Raw genomic sequence first — 16,286 nt, 5'->3', positions numbered from 1 at the left:
GTTCTGCACTGCTCTGGCAATTTTTCCTAAGCACGTGTTCCCAGGTGCTGAGATGACTGTGCAGGTTGTGTGAACCTCATACAACTGGGCTGCATCTAAAGAGACGTCATTCACAGTGCACACCGTAGATCTGTACACATTTTATGAGAATGTTCTGGCTGTTAGCAGTACAATGGGTTGTGCTCATGAAGGCAAGCAATCTTGGAGAGACCCAAGTTGCAAATCACTTCTCAGTCCCAGAGGCCACATGACAAGAAAGAAAAATAAAACCCCTTTCCATTTTTTAACTTAAGCTCCATTCTCCTTTGAATTAATGGTGACTTTGAAGAGAAAAAGGCAAAACACAAGCAAAGAAACAGATATTTATTTAAAAAGGAAATTCCAGGGAAAGTACCCTGCTTTTAGGAGCTGCATCCGGCCAAATTACTTATGGCATCAATCTCTGCAACCATATGATCCCTGATGTTCAGAAATCATGATCCTGAAGCCCTAAATGATCCCCAATCAAAAAGCAGTTAAGTTATATGTAGCATACTGTGCTAAGAAAGTCTATTTTATCATGGTTTTCAACCAGTATTAAAATAGGAAAAAAAGGGGTTTTCTGGCTAACCAGAAAACTCTGTTCCCTGAGCATCCCAACAAACTGAGCCTGTGTAATAAACAGACTGCTCTCTCTAAACAATCAGTCTAGCATAACTCATCAAGTAGAAACCAAACCAATCACCAACCAAAGGAAAAGATCCACCCCTTCTAACTTAAAACACTGAAGATATTAAATGAGTGTTTTTCACTTTTGGAAACAATGTGAAATGTCTGTATTATACACAGTTGCAGACACATCAGAAAAAACAAATTAATCTTTAATTTTCTATGAAATTTCTAGCTGCTCTAATTAAATATGAAAATAATAAATTAAGATTGCTTTAGCACAAGAAGAGATAGATAGATATGTGGTTGAAATAATACAGCAGGATGTTTCAATACTGTTAGACTGTGGGCTTTCATAATCCAGGTGGCTAGATGTTGCAGGGAACACTTTCAAGTCCATCTACAGAAGGACTCAGGTTCTGCTACCATGGATAAACCTTGTAGTAACTGGTCAGAACCTCCCAATGAACAACTCAGAATCCTAGGTCTAAGTCAGGCAGCAAATGATGTATTTTGGAAGAGTAGCGGTCAAATTTCCCAATTCAATGATCTCAACATGTGACTATTCTTGAAAGAAAAAGAAAAAGCTTGGCAATAGAAAAAAACAGTAATAATAAAACAAGAAAGAATAATCTTTCTGGCCAGGAGCCCAGTTACTTTTCAGACAAAATGTATTTATTTATTTATTTTTTTGAGACGGAGTATTGCTCTGTCACCCAGGCTGGAGTGCAGTGGCGCGATCTCGGCTCACTGCAAGCTCCGCCTCCCAGGTTCACGCCATTCTCCTGCCTCAGCCTCCCAAGTAGCTGGGACTACAGGCGACCGCCACCACGCCCGGCTAATTTTTTTGTATTTTTTAGTGGAGACAGGGTAGCCAGGATGGTCTCGAGCTCCTCGTGATCCATCCGCCTCGGCCTCCCAAAGTGCTGGTATTACAGGCGTGAGCCACCATGCCCGGGTGTCAGACAAAATTTTTAAGAAAACAAAATTTTTCCAGAATATTACATTAAAAAAATCAATGAATAAATGAACTACACTATAACTTTCATACTTATTCCATATGAAAAAGCAAACGGTTTCTGGCAATTTGATTGATCTCTTGAGAGTCTGCAGTGCATTCATCCCATGGTTAAAAACGTGTGTAGGCGTTGCGCTGCTGCTGCTGCTGCTGTAATGGCTGCTGGGCTTGCTGCTGTTGTAAGCGAATCTGCTGGGAATAAGGGTCTTCCAGGGATTTTACAAATATGGTAGTTCTGGGACCAGTCCTCCATACTATACCATTGGCATCTTTCACAGAAGATTCCACTGTAATGTTGTGTGTTCCAAGGATAGCAAAGTTCAACAGAAATTGAGTACTGAAGTAATCATTATGAGGTTCAACCCTCTGCTCCATCTCATTGGTCATGTTGTCAATGGGTATCTGGAATGAAACAATTGTTAAATAACAACAATGGCTAACATTTATTCAGTGCTTACTATGAGTTAGGCCCTGTTCTAAGAGCTTATTTAGACCATGCAGACAACAAAAAATTAGGTACTGCTATCATCCTTGCTTCACTGATGAGGAGTCTGAGGCAGACAGGTTAAGTAATTTCTCCAAAGTCACATGATTAGTGAATGGAGTAGGAATCTGAACGCAGGCAGGCTACCCCCAGGGCCTACGCTCTGAACTATTAAGCCATGCTGCTCACTATCCTTGAGTAGAATGAGCTCCCAGAGCTGTTGACAGCCCCTTCATATGCTGGCCTTTCTTCCTTGCTTACTCAACCCCATCTCTAAATCCCTATCTTCCTTTAGACTGTGAAGAGATATTCTGAAGAAATAGGATGAAATCACCTGTTCCAGAGAGTTTAAAATCTAAGAGACTGAAAAAGAACAAAACACTAAGCAAATTTAAGTTAGGATCCCCCCCACCAGTTAGTCTGATTTTTATTACTTAATGTAGTGATTCGTTACTCCTTTAACAAATTAACTGAACAATTTGTACATTGCTCATTTAATAATCAGTGTCTTGTTCAGACTGGAAGTACAATATGTTATAAAACACAGATTTATAGGCTCATTCATTTAGCCAGACACTCATGTCTTTGTTCTTCAAAGACCAGAATAAAACCTGCTGATGTACTCTTACCTGTACCCAAGATGAAATGTGTCAAGAGACAGATTTATCCCGAGAATGCAAATAAAGGTGATCTTAATGTGTACATGACCAAATTGCTCTAGGTTTATGTGCGTGTTTCTGTGGTGTAATTAATTATATAAATGTGCCCTGCAGCTTTGTGTCTCAAGGAGCAGTTATGTCACTTTTCCAGAGACATTTACCTGTAATATTAATGAAGTGACGTCACCAACCAATTCAAGGTCTTAGAATTATTTATAGTACAGGTACATTTTCACATTTAGCCTTTGTACAGTTTTTATTTCCCTAAAGAATATGCCTACCAAAGAACTTCCTTAAAAGGACCAGAAATAGGCCTAGGGAACCTGATCACCCTGAATGGATGGCTGCATTTTAAGCTGCAAACTCACTGTGAATAACACTGCAAAGTAATCATGTCATTGTACGGCTTATTATATCAGCTTCCTGACTTTAATCAATGCCTCTTGAGAGGTAAATCAACAAGCAGAAGACCATAGCTTCTAGGTTTAAATGTCGTTTTCTTAACAGTAGAAATTATATGCAAGGAACAAAGAGAATCATGGTTATTACTGTTTCAAAGTGAAGAGAGAGTTGCAGACAGGGATAAATTATGTAAATTCTCATTACAACCTTCTGTGACAGCAGATACCCAATTTTTAACAGTTATACTCTAAATATAGTAAATAATTTTTTCATCATTCACAAATTATTGAGTGGCTACATAAGGTACCATGCTGTATGGCATAGAAGTCAAAACAGAGGAAAAGGGGAGAATGAAGGCTGAGCCGTGTCAGAGTGGACAGAGTGCCAAAGTGAGAGGAACTTGCTATAGTTAAGAAAGTAGTAATGGCTTAAGAAATAATAGTTTAGAACCAGATCTTCCCTTGGCTTTTTAACCTAAAACCACCAAAGATAATAAAATGCTCTCTTTTTATACCTTCACTGATACCCTGCCTTCCATGCTATGCCACAATAAACCTGGACACAGCCAATCTGGGCATCTGAGCAACTTCGCTGCTACAACTGTGGACTTGGTCCCTTGTTCCATTTACTGTGGATAAACCACCAAGGAATTGGAAATAAATGTCTAAAGCAAGGAACATTCTTTATTTGGAACACTGGCATTTCATGGGCATAGATTCAGCATCTTAGCTCTGGCTAACGATGTAAGCCTAATTCAGGTTATTACTTACCTATATCCTGAGTTCTCAAGGCAGCAAATCCCTAGGGTTACACTCTTAAAAAAAGATTTTACTTTATCTGATCATTTTATAGAAATGTTATATACTTTTTTTAATGATAAAATTTACTTAAAATGGAGAAAACTAAATAGATGTGTGTTTTTTGTGGGGAGGGATTGGGTGGGTTAGGGAGACACTTATTTTCCAACTTCTGACATTTGAAGGGACCCCCTGATGTAAGAGAGACCTTTCATTAGATTAATATTACTGACCTAGCAGGGAGGAGGTGAGTCTTGCTGATGGGTGAGTTTCTGGGCAGGAACCAGACATGGGAAGGTAAGCATTTGCTCTTTCTCTTCTGCTTTGGGCACCTGAGTCCTCTGTGCCTTGCCATAAATTTTATAGGGGCAAGCTCCCATATGTACTGACTGAGGCTGGGTGAAAAAATCCAATTCAGGGGTCTAAGGTTAGAAAGTCCTTGCTGCCAGGCATTGGAGTTAGGTTTTCCCACAGCTCCAACAGTAATAAAACTCACTATTTTGATCTTTGCCTGGACACTTTGTCTCTATTAACTGGTTCAGGGAGAGAAAAGAGAAGTGTTTATCAACCCCTTCCAGCCCCAATGTGGGCTTTTAATTTATGTCCATCTGATCCCTTTGGAGGTATAACTGCAATCTGTTTAACCCTGAAAAACACTGGAAAACTTCCATCAATGAGCTCATATAAAACCTGTATCACAATTCTGCCTCTTTTCTAAATTACCTTGTAGTCTTGTCCAGATTTACTCTGCAGCGTGGAAGAAACATTCAGACAGACAGACTGAATTTTGCGAAAGAGTCCTGGTTTAGATCCGTGCTGAACCACTCCCTCTACCTTTAGCGCCAGCTGCTGGTTATTCTGGACAGCAATGGGCTCTGCAGGGTTCCGGGGCGATGGTGACAGAGCAAGCTGGAATGCCAACACTCAAATAAATGCCAACAACCAAGAGCAAGCTTCCTTCCGACAAACATGTCTGTGCTAATCACTGGTTACAGGTTAACAAATTCGATTGTGCACTCCTCCACCCCCACAGGACCTGACTGTGCCGGGACAACAAGACAGATGTACCTTTAAAGTGCCTCCTTCTAAACATCACCACTGCGGTTTTCGTCCCAAACCTCAGTTCTATTTGAGGATAATAAAGAATTAGAGAAAAGCAAAGGCACTGTTCTCCCAATTTTTGTGGTGAGGCATTTCTTTGACAATGAACCACTTCTAGTAGGGAAAGGCATTATATAAATTTTCATTACCTAAGAGCTGTCTCTTTGGTCTTAGGTAATTTTAAATAAACTAAATTCAAACGTAAATGAACTTAAAGTTACAGGATTATCTACACAAGGAAGTCACTGTGCTATAAAAAAGTCAATATCCACAAATGAATCAAATGACATTTTTCACCTCTCATTAGTTTTTCTTCAAAAATGTATTAAAAATCCCAAATATACATCAATTAAAGAAAGCTCAAGTCTTGCTAAATGAAAAGATGGAAGAAATTTGAGTCTTTTTGATAATGTTTTTGAACTACTGAACTAATCAACCCTGGAGACATCCTACTTTAGGATTTCTTATCTAGATCGTCAAATCTTCCTCATTATTCCAGTCATTTTGAAATGGAATGCTCTGCTATTTGTAATCAAAACATTTGCATGGATGTAAAAGTTTACTGAAGACATTAACTAATGGGATAATCCAGGAGATCTCTTAGAAGTGACAATTTTCTCCCTTTTCCAACAATTTCATTTTCTGAATCAAAAATAGCTTTTGAATTGTGAGTGGCTTTAATATTTCAAAATACTAATTCTACTCACTGGTTAGCCCCTCAAAACATGTTACTGAAAGGCAGAAGTACTTTGGAAGAAGAACTGCTGACAGTTTACTGGACCTGATTCATTCTAAGTTGGGTCTGAATAGACTCAGCTCAAGATCCTTGCAGGCTACTGTGATAAATCACTAATTTATTCCTGGAGGTAAGAGACAAACAACAGAGCTCCAGTTACCCAAATGCCTGTCTCATAGCATTTGGCACTGACAATTAAAAAGGGAGAGAGTTTAACTCCCAAATCCATTTATTTCACCAAACCATTTCATAAAGGAGAGAAATGGCTTACAACTAGGTTTTATCAAAACCAAAGGTAAGCCAGGCGCAGTGGCTCATGCCTGTAACCCCAGCACTTTGGGAGGCAGAGGTGGGTGGATCACTTGAGGTCAGGAGTTCCTGACCAGCCTAGCCAACATGGTGAAATCTCATCTTTACCAAAAATAAAAAAATTAGCTGCATGTGGTGGCGGATGCCTGTAATCCCAGTTCCTTGGGAGGCTGAGGCAGGAGAATCACCTGAACCCGGAGGTTGCAGTGAGCCAAGATCACACCACTGTACTCCAGCCCAGGTGACAGGGCGAGACTCTGTTTCAAAAAAACAAAACAAAACAAAACAAAAAAACCAATAAACCAAAGGTAACACACTGAAGTGTAGCTATGTCCTACATAATCTTCAGAAGACACCTGGTTTTAAAACCTATATTAACCTTAGTATTCTTCCTGTATTACCTTGATGCTGGTAGACTGTAGTTTCTGGAAAAAATATCTCTGGAAAGAAAGGGGAACTTTCAGCAAAGCAATGATGGCATTGCAGAGGCATGCTGTATGCTGGGGGAGAAAAAGAAACTAAATCAAATAAAAATAAATTTTCAAATTTCATCAACAAGTGGTACATTCAGTATAAAACTACAAATGCCCATACAGATTATTACAAACGTACATACCAATCAAGAACTAGGCATCACATCCAGGAACTGTACATACATACTAAATCATTCATTATAGATTTTTACTTTATTGTGAAGTATATTCAATAAAATATAAGTGACAGAAATGAGAAAATCCACAGTCCTCAAGGCCAAGCAATAGGCAAATTCCACATTTCTACAGCGCTCAGAACTATCAGTATATTATTAAACAATTATATTAGATACTAAAATATAGAGTAACTATCACATGGCAAAGTATGATAAACAGTATGGTAAAGAAGCCCGAGCATTTTGCAGGACTTTGGCTTTGAGCTGGCTCATTCTTTCATTAGGTGGCTTGTCTCTATGGCCATTGGTCCTCAGAGTAAGCAGTGGTGGAAACTTAGTCGAATTCAGATGAAAGAGGACTATATAGTTGGGGAATCCTGAAACTCTAATAAAATATCTTATTTCTCAAATCTGCTTCACACATTTAACTGAGTTTTGAAAATCCCAGCACGACTGCAGAGGTACAGAAACACTGCAGAGAATATTTTGAGCCTTTATGAAAGTGGTCATAAAATCAGAATTTAAGCGTTCAAAGATATTTTAAAGATTACCCAGTCTAATCTTCCATTTTGCTGATGACACAGGTCACACTGATAGGTAATAGAACAAGCTGGGACTAGAATCTAGGTTGCCTGACTCTTCAGTGATTTTCTTCTATATCACCAATGATTTGCCAACTTAAGAGAAGAAAACTGAAAGTATCATAAGAACACTTTCAACTTTAGGTGAACCAGAACAATTCCTGCTTGGTCTACTATCCCTTCCTCATTCTACTCCCGTCTCAGTGGCCTCCTAAGTCACCACAGTGAGGCAGCGCTCCTTTCAGGGGGGCACTAGCTGCGGGAGGTCTGTTCTTGCAGACCCGATTCAGCAACGGATGAATAAAGTACGCTGACACACAGATATTCTGCTCTGCCAGTCCAGCTGAGGGTCCGAGCCGCTTACAGGCTCCTGCTGAGTCCTGTAAACAGTTGTGACTGGGCCCTGATCAGCTCGTCAGACTCGTATTTATTCAATAAGATTAATTAACAAAAGCTTGAGTCAACACTATTAGAGGGAAATTGACATTGTGGACTTCGGAGTAAAAGGCACTGAAGCACCCACAGTACATCAAAGGTTAGTCTTTATATGAGTAAACAAGCTAGCCAGGTAAACTACTCTGCCTTTCTTTATTACTATTTTGTTTAAAGGTAAAGAGATCAGGCCGCCTTCAGCCAGATCTATTACTGAAGTTAGACAAACTTCTCGGCCTTCCAAGAAGATTTGTGTCTATTTCTATAACGATCTCTAATATTTTTCCCACCAGCCTGATTGAAACCCAACACCACAGGCTGAAAACTGCTGCATACACCATGTGGTATATGCTGTCTGTCCCTCTAAGCCCCTGCTTTCAAGCAGAGTGTCACCTAGTTGCTCATGCTGTAAACATGAGCACATATAACACACAACTTTTTAAAGTTCGGTGTTAAGGCTAAAAGCCAGAAAAATCCGTTCCTTATTGGGCTCAGGCAGTTGAACATTTTGTGCCCAACAGACTCATAGTACAAATGTCAAGTCTATTACCTGAGATAATCACAACACAGATTTAAAGACATTGGTTCTATTTTTTCAGATTTAACTGTTAAAATAGCATTAATCAGCTTCCTGCAACAAGTAATTTGGAAAGTATCTGCAGAGACATCCACCTTTGGTGGACCTCTGATGTCACACTAGTGTCTAAGGAGAGAAACATCTTTGAAGGGTGGACTCAGAGGACCACAAGGGACTTCAGGCTATTTTCAGGCAGAAAGTCACCATTTTGCTGTTTAAAATGGTGCAGATTTTGCAATACCCTCTTGGAAAGGTGTGGAGTGCCTCTGAGGTCAACAGCCTCTTGGGTATTGACCTCCATAGGTATATTAGCAGATCACTATTAAGATGTGTGGAGATGTAAATTACATATCATTATCAGTAAACCAGCAGAAAGACGTTAACACTTTTTTTTTTTTGAGATGGAGTCTCTCTCTGTTGCCCAAGCTGGAGTGCAATGGCACAATCTCGGTTCACTGCACCCTCGGCCTCCCAGGTTCAAGCAATTCTCCTGCATCAGCCTCCTGAGTAGCTGGGATTACAGGCATGCACCACCATGCCTGGCTAACTTTGTATTTTTAGTAGAGACAGGGTTTCACCATGTTGGTCAGGCTGATCTCAAACTCCTGACCTCGTGATCCACCCGCTTTGGCCTCCCAAAGTGCTGGGATTATGGGCGTGAGGCACTGCACCTGGCCAATGCTCTCTTGTCAATCCAATAGATACTTTTTGGTCTTTGTATTTTCTGACATTTCTGTGGCACCTGATAATGCTCTTCCTTCCATGAAATTCCACCTAATAGTCCATACCCTTATTTCTAATTCTTCCTTTCACCATCTTCTTTTTGAGCCTCTTCTTTTGTGTGTTCCTTAAATGCTGATGCTCTCCTTGTCATCTTCTCTTCTCAATCCATGTTTTTCATAGGCAATTCTCCCCACTCCCATGACTTTAAGAACTTCTATGTGCAGATGACCTTATATGCATCCCAGCCCATCTTTCTTCCAACTCCAACGTATTTACTATCCAACTGCCTAAAGACAGCAACATGTTTGAAAGTAAAACCTTCATCTTCTATCACCTCTCTATATTCTCTCTGTAAAGGATCAATCAGTTGTGTAACTGATCATTCATGCTAGAAACCTGGAAGGCATGCCTCCATCATCTCATGTCTAGTTAAAAAAAAAAAAAAACTCAGCCTTGAAAATATTTTCACTAAATATCTCTCATACATATCTGTTTTTCTCATTCCTACTGCCATTTTAGTAATTTGTTCCTTAGTTTGGATTACTGAAAAAGCCTTATAGTCATTCTTCTTTCCTCTAATTTCACACCCTGCCAACCATTTCCTGTTTTGCTTCTATATGATAATATACAATCTATATTAAGCACTTCTCTCTCCTACCCATTTACAATTTCTAACAAGCCCCCCTGTGCCTAAGGACAAAGTCCAAACTCCTTAATACTATGTTCAAAGCCTTTTGTCACCTGGCCGCTGGCTACCTCCCTGATTTCATCTCTCTAATCCCTAGCCTATACGCTACATTGAAGTAATAACAAACTTCCTAGAAGACACCATGCTATTTCATGCCTCTGCTTTTGAACATGTTCTCTGCCTGAGATTCCCAACCCTTTCTGATCTGTCTGGAAAACTCATATACAAATACATCTTCCCTCTCAACTGCACCACCAATCCATGTTCCCTATCTTTTGATGTGAACTACTCTCTTTTTTGTACTACATCTCTACCTTGTGCAGAATTCTATTAATGCACATATACTGTATTGTGTTGGTTTATAAAATCTTTCTTTCTTAGACTATGGACAACTTGAGGGAAGATCCTGTGTCTTTGTCATTTTTCTATCCCTAGGATCCCATAAATACTTGTTGAACTGAATCTGGAGGCTCAGACAGTAACAAATCTATAAGATACAACTTGGAAATACAGAAAAAGGGAAATAACTTACTTACTCACTTATTTATTTGAGATGAAGTTTCACTCTTGTCGCCCAGGCTGGAGTGCAATGGCGTGATCTCAGCTCACTGCAACCTCCGCCTCCCGGGTTCAAGTAATTCTCTTGCCTCAGCCTCCCAAGTAGCTGGGATTACAGGTGCTTGACATCACGCCCAGCTAATTTTTGTAGTTTTAGTACAGATGGGGTTTCACCATGTTGGGCACGCTGGTCTGGAACTCCTGACCTCAGGTGATCCGCCCACCTTGGCCTCCCAAAGTGCTGGGATTACAGGCATTAGCCACTGCACCCGACTGGGAAATAACTTTTATTAACCACTCCTTACATGACAGCACTGAGCTAGGCAATAAGCATTATTTCATTTAAGCCTCACAGTAATCCTATGAGGCAGGTATGTTTTCTACTTCATGTAAAAGGTGTTAAGCAATGTGACTAAAGTCACACAGCTGTTGAGCAGCAATGCCAGAATTTGAACCTAGTTCTGAATGAGACTAGGGCCCTTTTCTCTGTACTGTGTCTTCCGCTGGGCAGAAAATTCCCATTCCATCAAAAGGAACGTTCTGTTTAGCATCTATTTCATTTTTTAGGATGGAGCTTAGAGGAATGTGAAAATAACCACTGTCTCACACAGATGTGTGTATTTCTTTCAAAGATTGTCTTTACACTCTCCCTTAGCAAACAATGTCACTGTCAAACAGCTATCAATTCGATTCAGTAAATACTATTGACAATTTTACATGGAAAGCAATATGTCAAGGGAATTGCCCATCTTTAGATCTAACCTAACTTTTTAATGACATCCTATTTATTCTAAAACACTTGATAAAGTATGAAAGCACAGAATGAGAAGAGCAGAAGCAGAAGAGAAACTCTCCAAGGGGTAAAGTTTGCAGGCTGGGAATTGGGGACTGAATGTTTGTGTTCCCCCAAATTCGTATGTGGAAGCTGTAACCCCCAAGGTAATGGCATTTGGAGGTGGGCCCCCATCATAGGATGAGTGGTTTTTTTGTTTGTTTGTTTGTTTGTTTCTTTTGAGATGGAGTCCTCGCTCTGTTGCCGGGGCTGGAGTGCAGTGGCACTATCTCGGCTCACTGCAACCTCCGCCACCTGGTTCAAGCGATTCTCCTGCCTCAGCCTCCTGAGTAGCTGGGATTACAGGCATGAGCCACCATGCCTGGCTAATTTTTGCATTTTTAGTAGACACAGGGTTTCACCATGTTAGTCCCGCTGGTCTCAAACTCCTGACCTCGTGATCTGCCCACCTCACCCTCCCAAAGTGCTGAGATTACAGGTGTGAGCCACCGCACCCAGCCGGGATGAGTGTTCTTAAAGAAGAGGAAGAGTGACCAGAGCTCTCAATCTCTCCCTACCATGTGAAGACATAATGAGAAGCTGGCTGTCACCAGGGCCAGGAAGAAAGCCCTCACCAGGAACCGAATCTGCTGGCAGCTTGATACTGGACTTTCCTGCCTCCAGAACTGTGAGAAATAAATGTCTGTTGTTTAAGGTACCAAGCCTGTGGCATTTTGTTATAAAACCTGAGCAGAGACACTGGGGAGTGGTCAGACAGGGAGGAGAAAATTTGGGTGAGAGTATGTTAGCCTGTCCTGTGACTGGTAAATCAGGGGAGAAGATTTAATAAAGGGTGAGCACTCTGAGAACTTCTTAGGAAGTGCCAAAGGCAGCAGATATTCAGCAGGTTAAAGGCTGAAGAGTGTACTGAAAGGCATTAATGTCATCACCTGGTAGGAAATGATTCATTGCCAGTAAGCCAACAAGCCCTGTTCTTTCTGTTCAATTGGCCAGCATGACAGAATCACCCGAGTGTGTGTAGAACTACTAATGCCTGGGCCCCAATTCCAGAAATTCAGAGTTAGCTGGTCAGGGGTGAGGCCTGTGTATTAATGTATTCTTTAAAAAGCCCTCAAAGTGATTCTAATATGTAGCCTGGGTTGAGAACTATTGCAACTTCAGTTAAATTGTTAAAAAAAGAAAACATTTTATTTACATTCTGGTAGAGCATGTTTTTATATATTAATATAACTATGTAGCAGCTAGAGATGTGCTAAGTGCTTTCATGGATTATCTCATTTACTCCCCACTACAATGCTGTGAGGTAGGTATTAACCTTGTTTTATGGATAAGGAAACAGGCACAGAAAGGTTAATTTGTTGAACTCACACAGTTAGTAAGTGCCATAAATGTATGAAAAACCCACATCCATACAATAAAAGCTCAATAAAGCAAATGCCACTTGCCATATAAGAAACAGGGGTATATTTCCGATTGAGTGATTCTACCTCCTCCAAGACATGATTATATACAGACATCATTCTTCTTTCATATTCACTATCAGCATGGGCTGTTCCAGTAGATCCATATTCCTGGAAACTGAAGTAAAAGCCAATATTCATTAATCCATCAAAATAGCATGGCTATTTAATGCCTACATGTATCAGGTACTTTCAACATATTTTCATTTAATTTTTAAAATAATGAAGTTATTTCCATTTATAGGTGAGAAAATTGAGGCTAGGAGAGGGTAAGTAGTTTGCCTACAGTCATACAGCTAGTAAATGGCAAGCCAGAATTCAAACCCAGGTCTGACTTCAAGTTATGTAATTCTTAATCTCTTTGGTTGCCAGGAAATATGACAGTGTTACTGCCATAGGTGAAAGAGACATAAACACATCTGAAAAGGGGACTATCAATAAAGCCAGCAGATAAGCGCCAAACTATCCATAAAGATATATAATAACAGGTTAGATATATAAATAACAGGTCAGAACATGGAGGAATGTCACAGAAGAAGAGAGTCTTCAACATATCAGTAGGTAAGTAAAATGCGTAAACTTTGGAGAGATGGAAAGTACAGGACATTCATAGCTAGAGAAATAGCATGAATCTAAAGCATGGAGATGACAAGCACAGGCATGTTCAGAAGACAGTTTGTATACACAGCATGCTGGGATAAGTTTAACCTAGATTTCTTCCTTTTTCCTTTATTGCTTCGAACCCCTGCAAATTTCTGAAAATACTTCTAAGTGAAAAAAGGCATTTCTAACTAAATTTTTGAAAATACAATGTAGGTAACTTAAATATGCTGGGCATAACACTACTCTTATTATTCCCTACTACCATTTTAATGCCTACTATGTACAAGGCATTTCAGCCAGGTATTTTACATATATTAGTTCATTTAATCTTCACAACTACTCTGGGAAACAGGCATCATTATCTACCTATAGTTTATGCATACGTGGCTCACTGAGATGATATACATTCACAGAGCTAGGAGTGACTGGTAAGGGATTCATGTTCACATTTGCCGAGCTCCAAAGTTCTGTTTCCTGCTTTGTACTACATCTTAAGTTCTATTAAGACAAGAACTGAAGCTCATTTGTATGATGGACTTTAAGGACAACTAAACTACATAAAAGACTTGCTAACAAAACAATTCCATTTCTGGTGGTAGGCAACCACAGATTTGCTTTTTATCTCTGTAATTGAGATTTGTTTCCTAATAGTTCATATAAATAGAGCCATACAATAAATACTCTTTTGTGTATGGTGTGGGGTAAGGAAGATTATTTTTTCCGTTTTATATATTTAGTTGTTCTAGCACAATCTGTTGAAAAGACTATTCTTTTCCCATACAATTATCTTGGCATCTTTGACAAAAATCAAGTGACTACGTGAGTATCTATTTCTGGACTCTCCATCCTACCCTTAAGCCATCATCACATTGTCTTAATTGCTGCAGTTTTATATTAAGTCTTGAAACCAGTAGTTAAGTCTTTCCACTTTAGTTTTTCTTATTTTGCAATATGGTGAAGTACTTAAATTGATTTTCTAATGTTAACCCAACCTTGCATTCCTGGGATAAACCCCATTTAGTCTTAATGTATTATATTTATATATAGTGTTGGACTAAACTTTTAAAAAAATTTTTGTCTATGCTAATGAAGCATATTTAAATTTGTCCTATTCACCTAAGCAAATTTCTTTGCACAAAGTTATTCTTCCCTTATTATGCTTTTAATATCTGTAAGATTTGTATTGATGCCGCTATTTTATTTCTACTATTGGTGATTTATTTTTTTTCTTGCTCAGACTAGTTTTATCAATTTTATTAATCTTTTCAAAGAACCAGCTCCTGGTTTCACTGATTTTCTCTATTGGCTTCTTTCACAGCATGTTTCTGAGGGCACTCATGGTTTCTGTATGACCTGCTGAATGATCAACAGGTCATTCATCTTTATTACTTAGTATTTCATTTGTGGATATACTACAATTTGCTTATCCATTAGCCTACTGAGAGACACTTGGGCTTTTCCAGATGTGTTATTATGAATAAAGATGCTATGAACATTTGTGTATATGTCTGTGTGGAAACATGTTTTCATTTCTCTTGGGTAAAACAGTAGGAATAGAATGGGTGGTCATATGATAAATTTATGTTTAACTTTGTATGACATTGTCAAACAGTTTTCCAACTGGCTGTAGCATTTTGTATTCCCAACAACATATTAGTATGAATTCAAGCTCCTCCACATCTTCACCAACATTGGATATCGAAGGTCTTTTTAATCTGACCTGTTCTAGTGGGAGTAGTATCTCATTGTGATTTTATCTAATGACTACTGATGTCAAGCATCTTTTCATGTGCCTATTGGATATTAACATATCTTCTTTTTTGAAGTGCCCAAAACTCTTACCAGTTTTAAAAAATTGCATTGTCAAACGGGCATGGTGGCTCACGCCTATAATCCCAGCACTTTGGGAGGCCAAGGCGGGTGGATCACCTGAGGTCAGAAGTTTGAGACCCGTCTGGCCAATATGGTGAAACCCTGACTCTACTAAAAATACAAAATTAGCTGGGCATGGTGACACGTCTGTAATCCCAGCTACTTGGGAGGCTGAGGCAGGAGAATCACTTGAACCTGGGAGGCGTAGGTTGCAGTGAGGCCAGATCACGCCACGGTACTCCAGCCTGGGCGACAGAGAGAGAGTCCCTCTCAAAAAAAAAAAAAAAGAAAAATCGGATTGTCAAGTTTTATGGTGTTCTTAATAAAACAATGTCTGAATAAAAGTCTTTTGATAGAATATGTTTTGAGAATATTTTCTTGCTGTCCGTAACCTTTTTCATTTTTTAAATGACATCTTAACAAAAGCAGATTTAAAAGTTTAAATCCAATTCAGCAAATTTTTCTCTTACGGTAACTGCTGTTTGTGTCCTAAGACATCATGACCAACTTCAAGGTCATGAAGAGGTTTTCCAACGTAGTCTTCTAGAAAGTTTGGAGTTTTATATTTTAGTATTCCACTTTATGGCTCTACTGGCTTGTTTTATTTCTTGGTGGCTGCTCTAGAGTTGAAAATATTCACCCTCAGTTTATCAGAAGTTACTGTCAAATAATATACTACTAAATGTAAGATTCTTACTACTATATCCCCCTGTTGTCTTATTTCATGTATTTTACTTCTATATGTTATAAACTCCTAAACATCATTTTTATATAAATGGTCAATTATCTTTTTAAAAATTAAAAAAAAACATTTACCATTTGTAATCCTCCCTATTCAGTTTTGTAGGTCTGAGTTTATATCTGAAATAATTTTCCTCCAGCCTAAAGAACTTCCTTTAACATTTCTTGTAGTACAGATCTGCTGATGGCAAAATGTGTCAGATTTTTTCTGAAAATGTCTTAATTTAACCTTAATTTATTGAATGGTATTTTTCCTGAATATGGAATTATAGGTTAACATTTTTTTTCCAGGACTTTGAAGATGTTGCTCCACTTGTCTTTTGGCTTGTAATATTTCTGATGAGAAATCAGTAGACATTCTCATCGTTCTTCCCCTCTAAATGATATTTTCTTCCCTTCTAAATAATATCTTCTTTCTCTTTAAAAAATTTGTCTCTTTATCATTGGTTTCCAGC

At 39.0% G+C, this 16,286-nt stretch overlaps 1 protein-coding gene across 2 annotated transcripts in view; it reads right to left on the bottom strand.

The window, feature by feature from the left end:
• Window positions 1-348: 348 nt before the first annotated feature.
• Window positions 349-16,286, bottom strand: part of INTS7 (integrator complex subunit 7) — a 101,977-nt gene continuing 86,039 nt past the window's right edge. For both annotated transcript variants that reach the window (XM_032136488.2, XM_032136489.2), the window contains 4 exons: window positions 12,601-12,733; window positions 6,556-6,654; window positions 4,732-4,917; window positions 349-2,068 (listed from right to left, as the gene is read on the bottom strand). In XM_032136488.2, coding sequence (XP_031992379.1) covers window positions 1,778-2,068; window positions 4,732-4,917; window positions 6,556-6,654; window positions 12,601-12,733 — 709 coding nt within the window. In that variant the 3' untranslated portion in view covers window positions 349-1,777. The remainder of the gene's footprint in view (window positions 2,069-4,731; window positions 4,918-6,555; window positions 6,655-12,600; window positions 12,734-16,286) is intronic.

The sequence above is a fragment of the Hylobates moloch genome, unplaced genomic scaffold, assembly GCF_009828535.3.
Source record: "Hylobates moloch isolate HMO894 unplaced genomic scaffold, HMol_V3 SCAFFOLD_18, whole genome shotgun sequence".
NCBI classification, from domain to species: domain Eukaryota; kingdom Metazoa; phylum Chordata; class Mammalia; order Primates; family Hylobatidae; genus Hylobates; species Hylobates moloch.
Note: the sequence above shows the minus strand (reverse complement) of the source record. Positions and strands in the feature narration are given on the sequence as shown.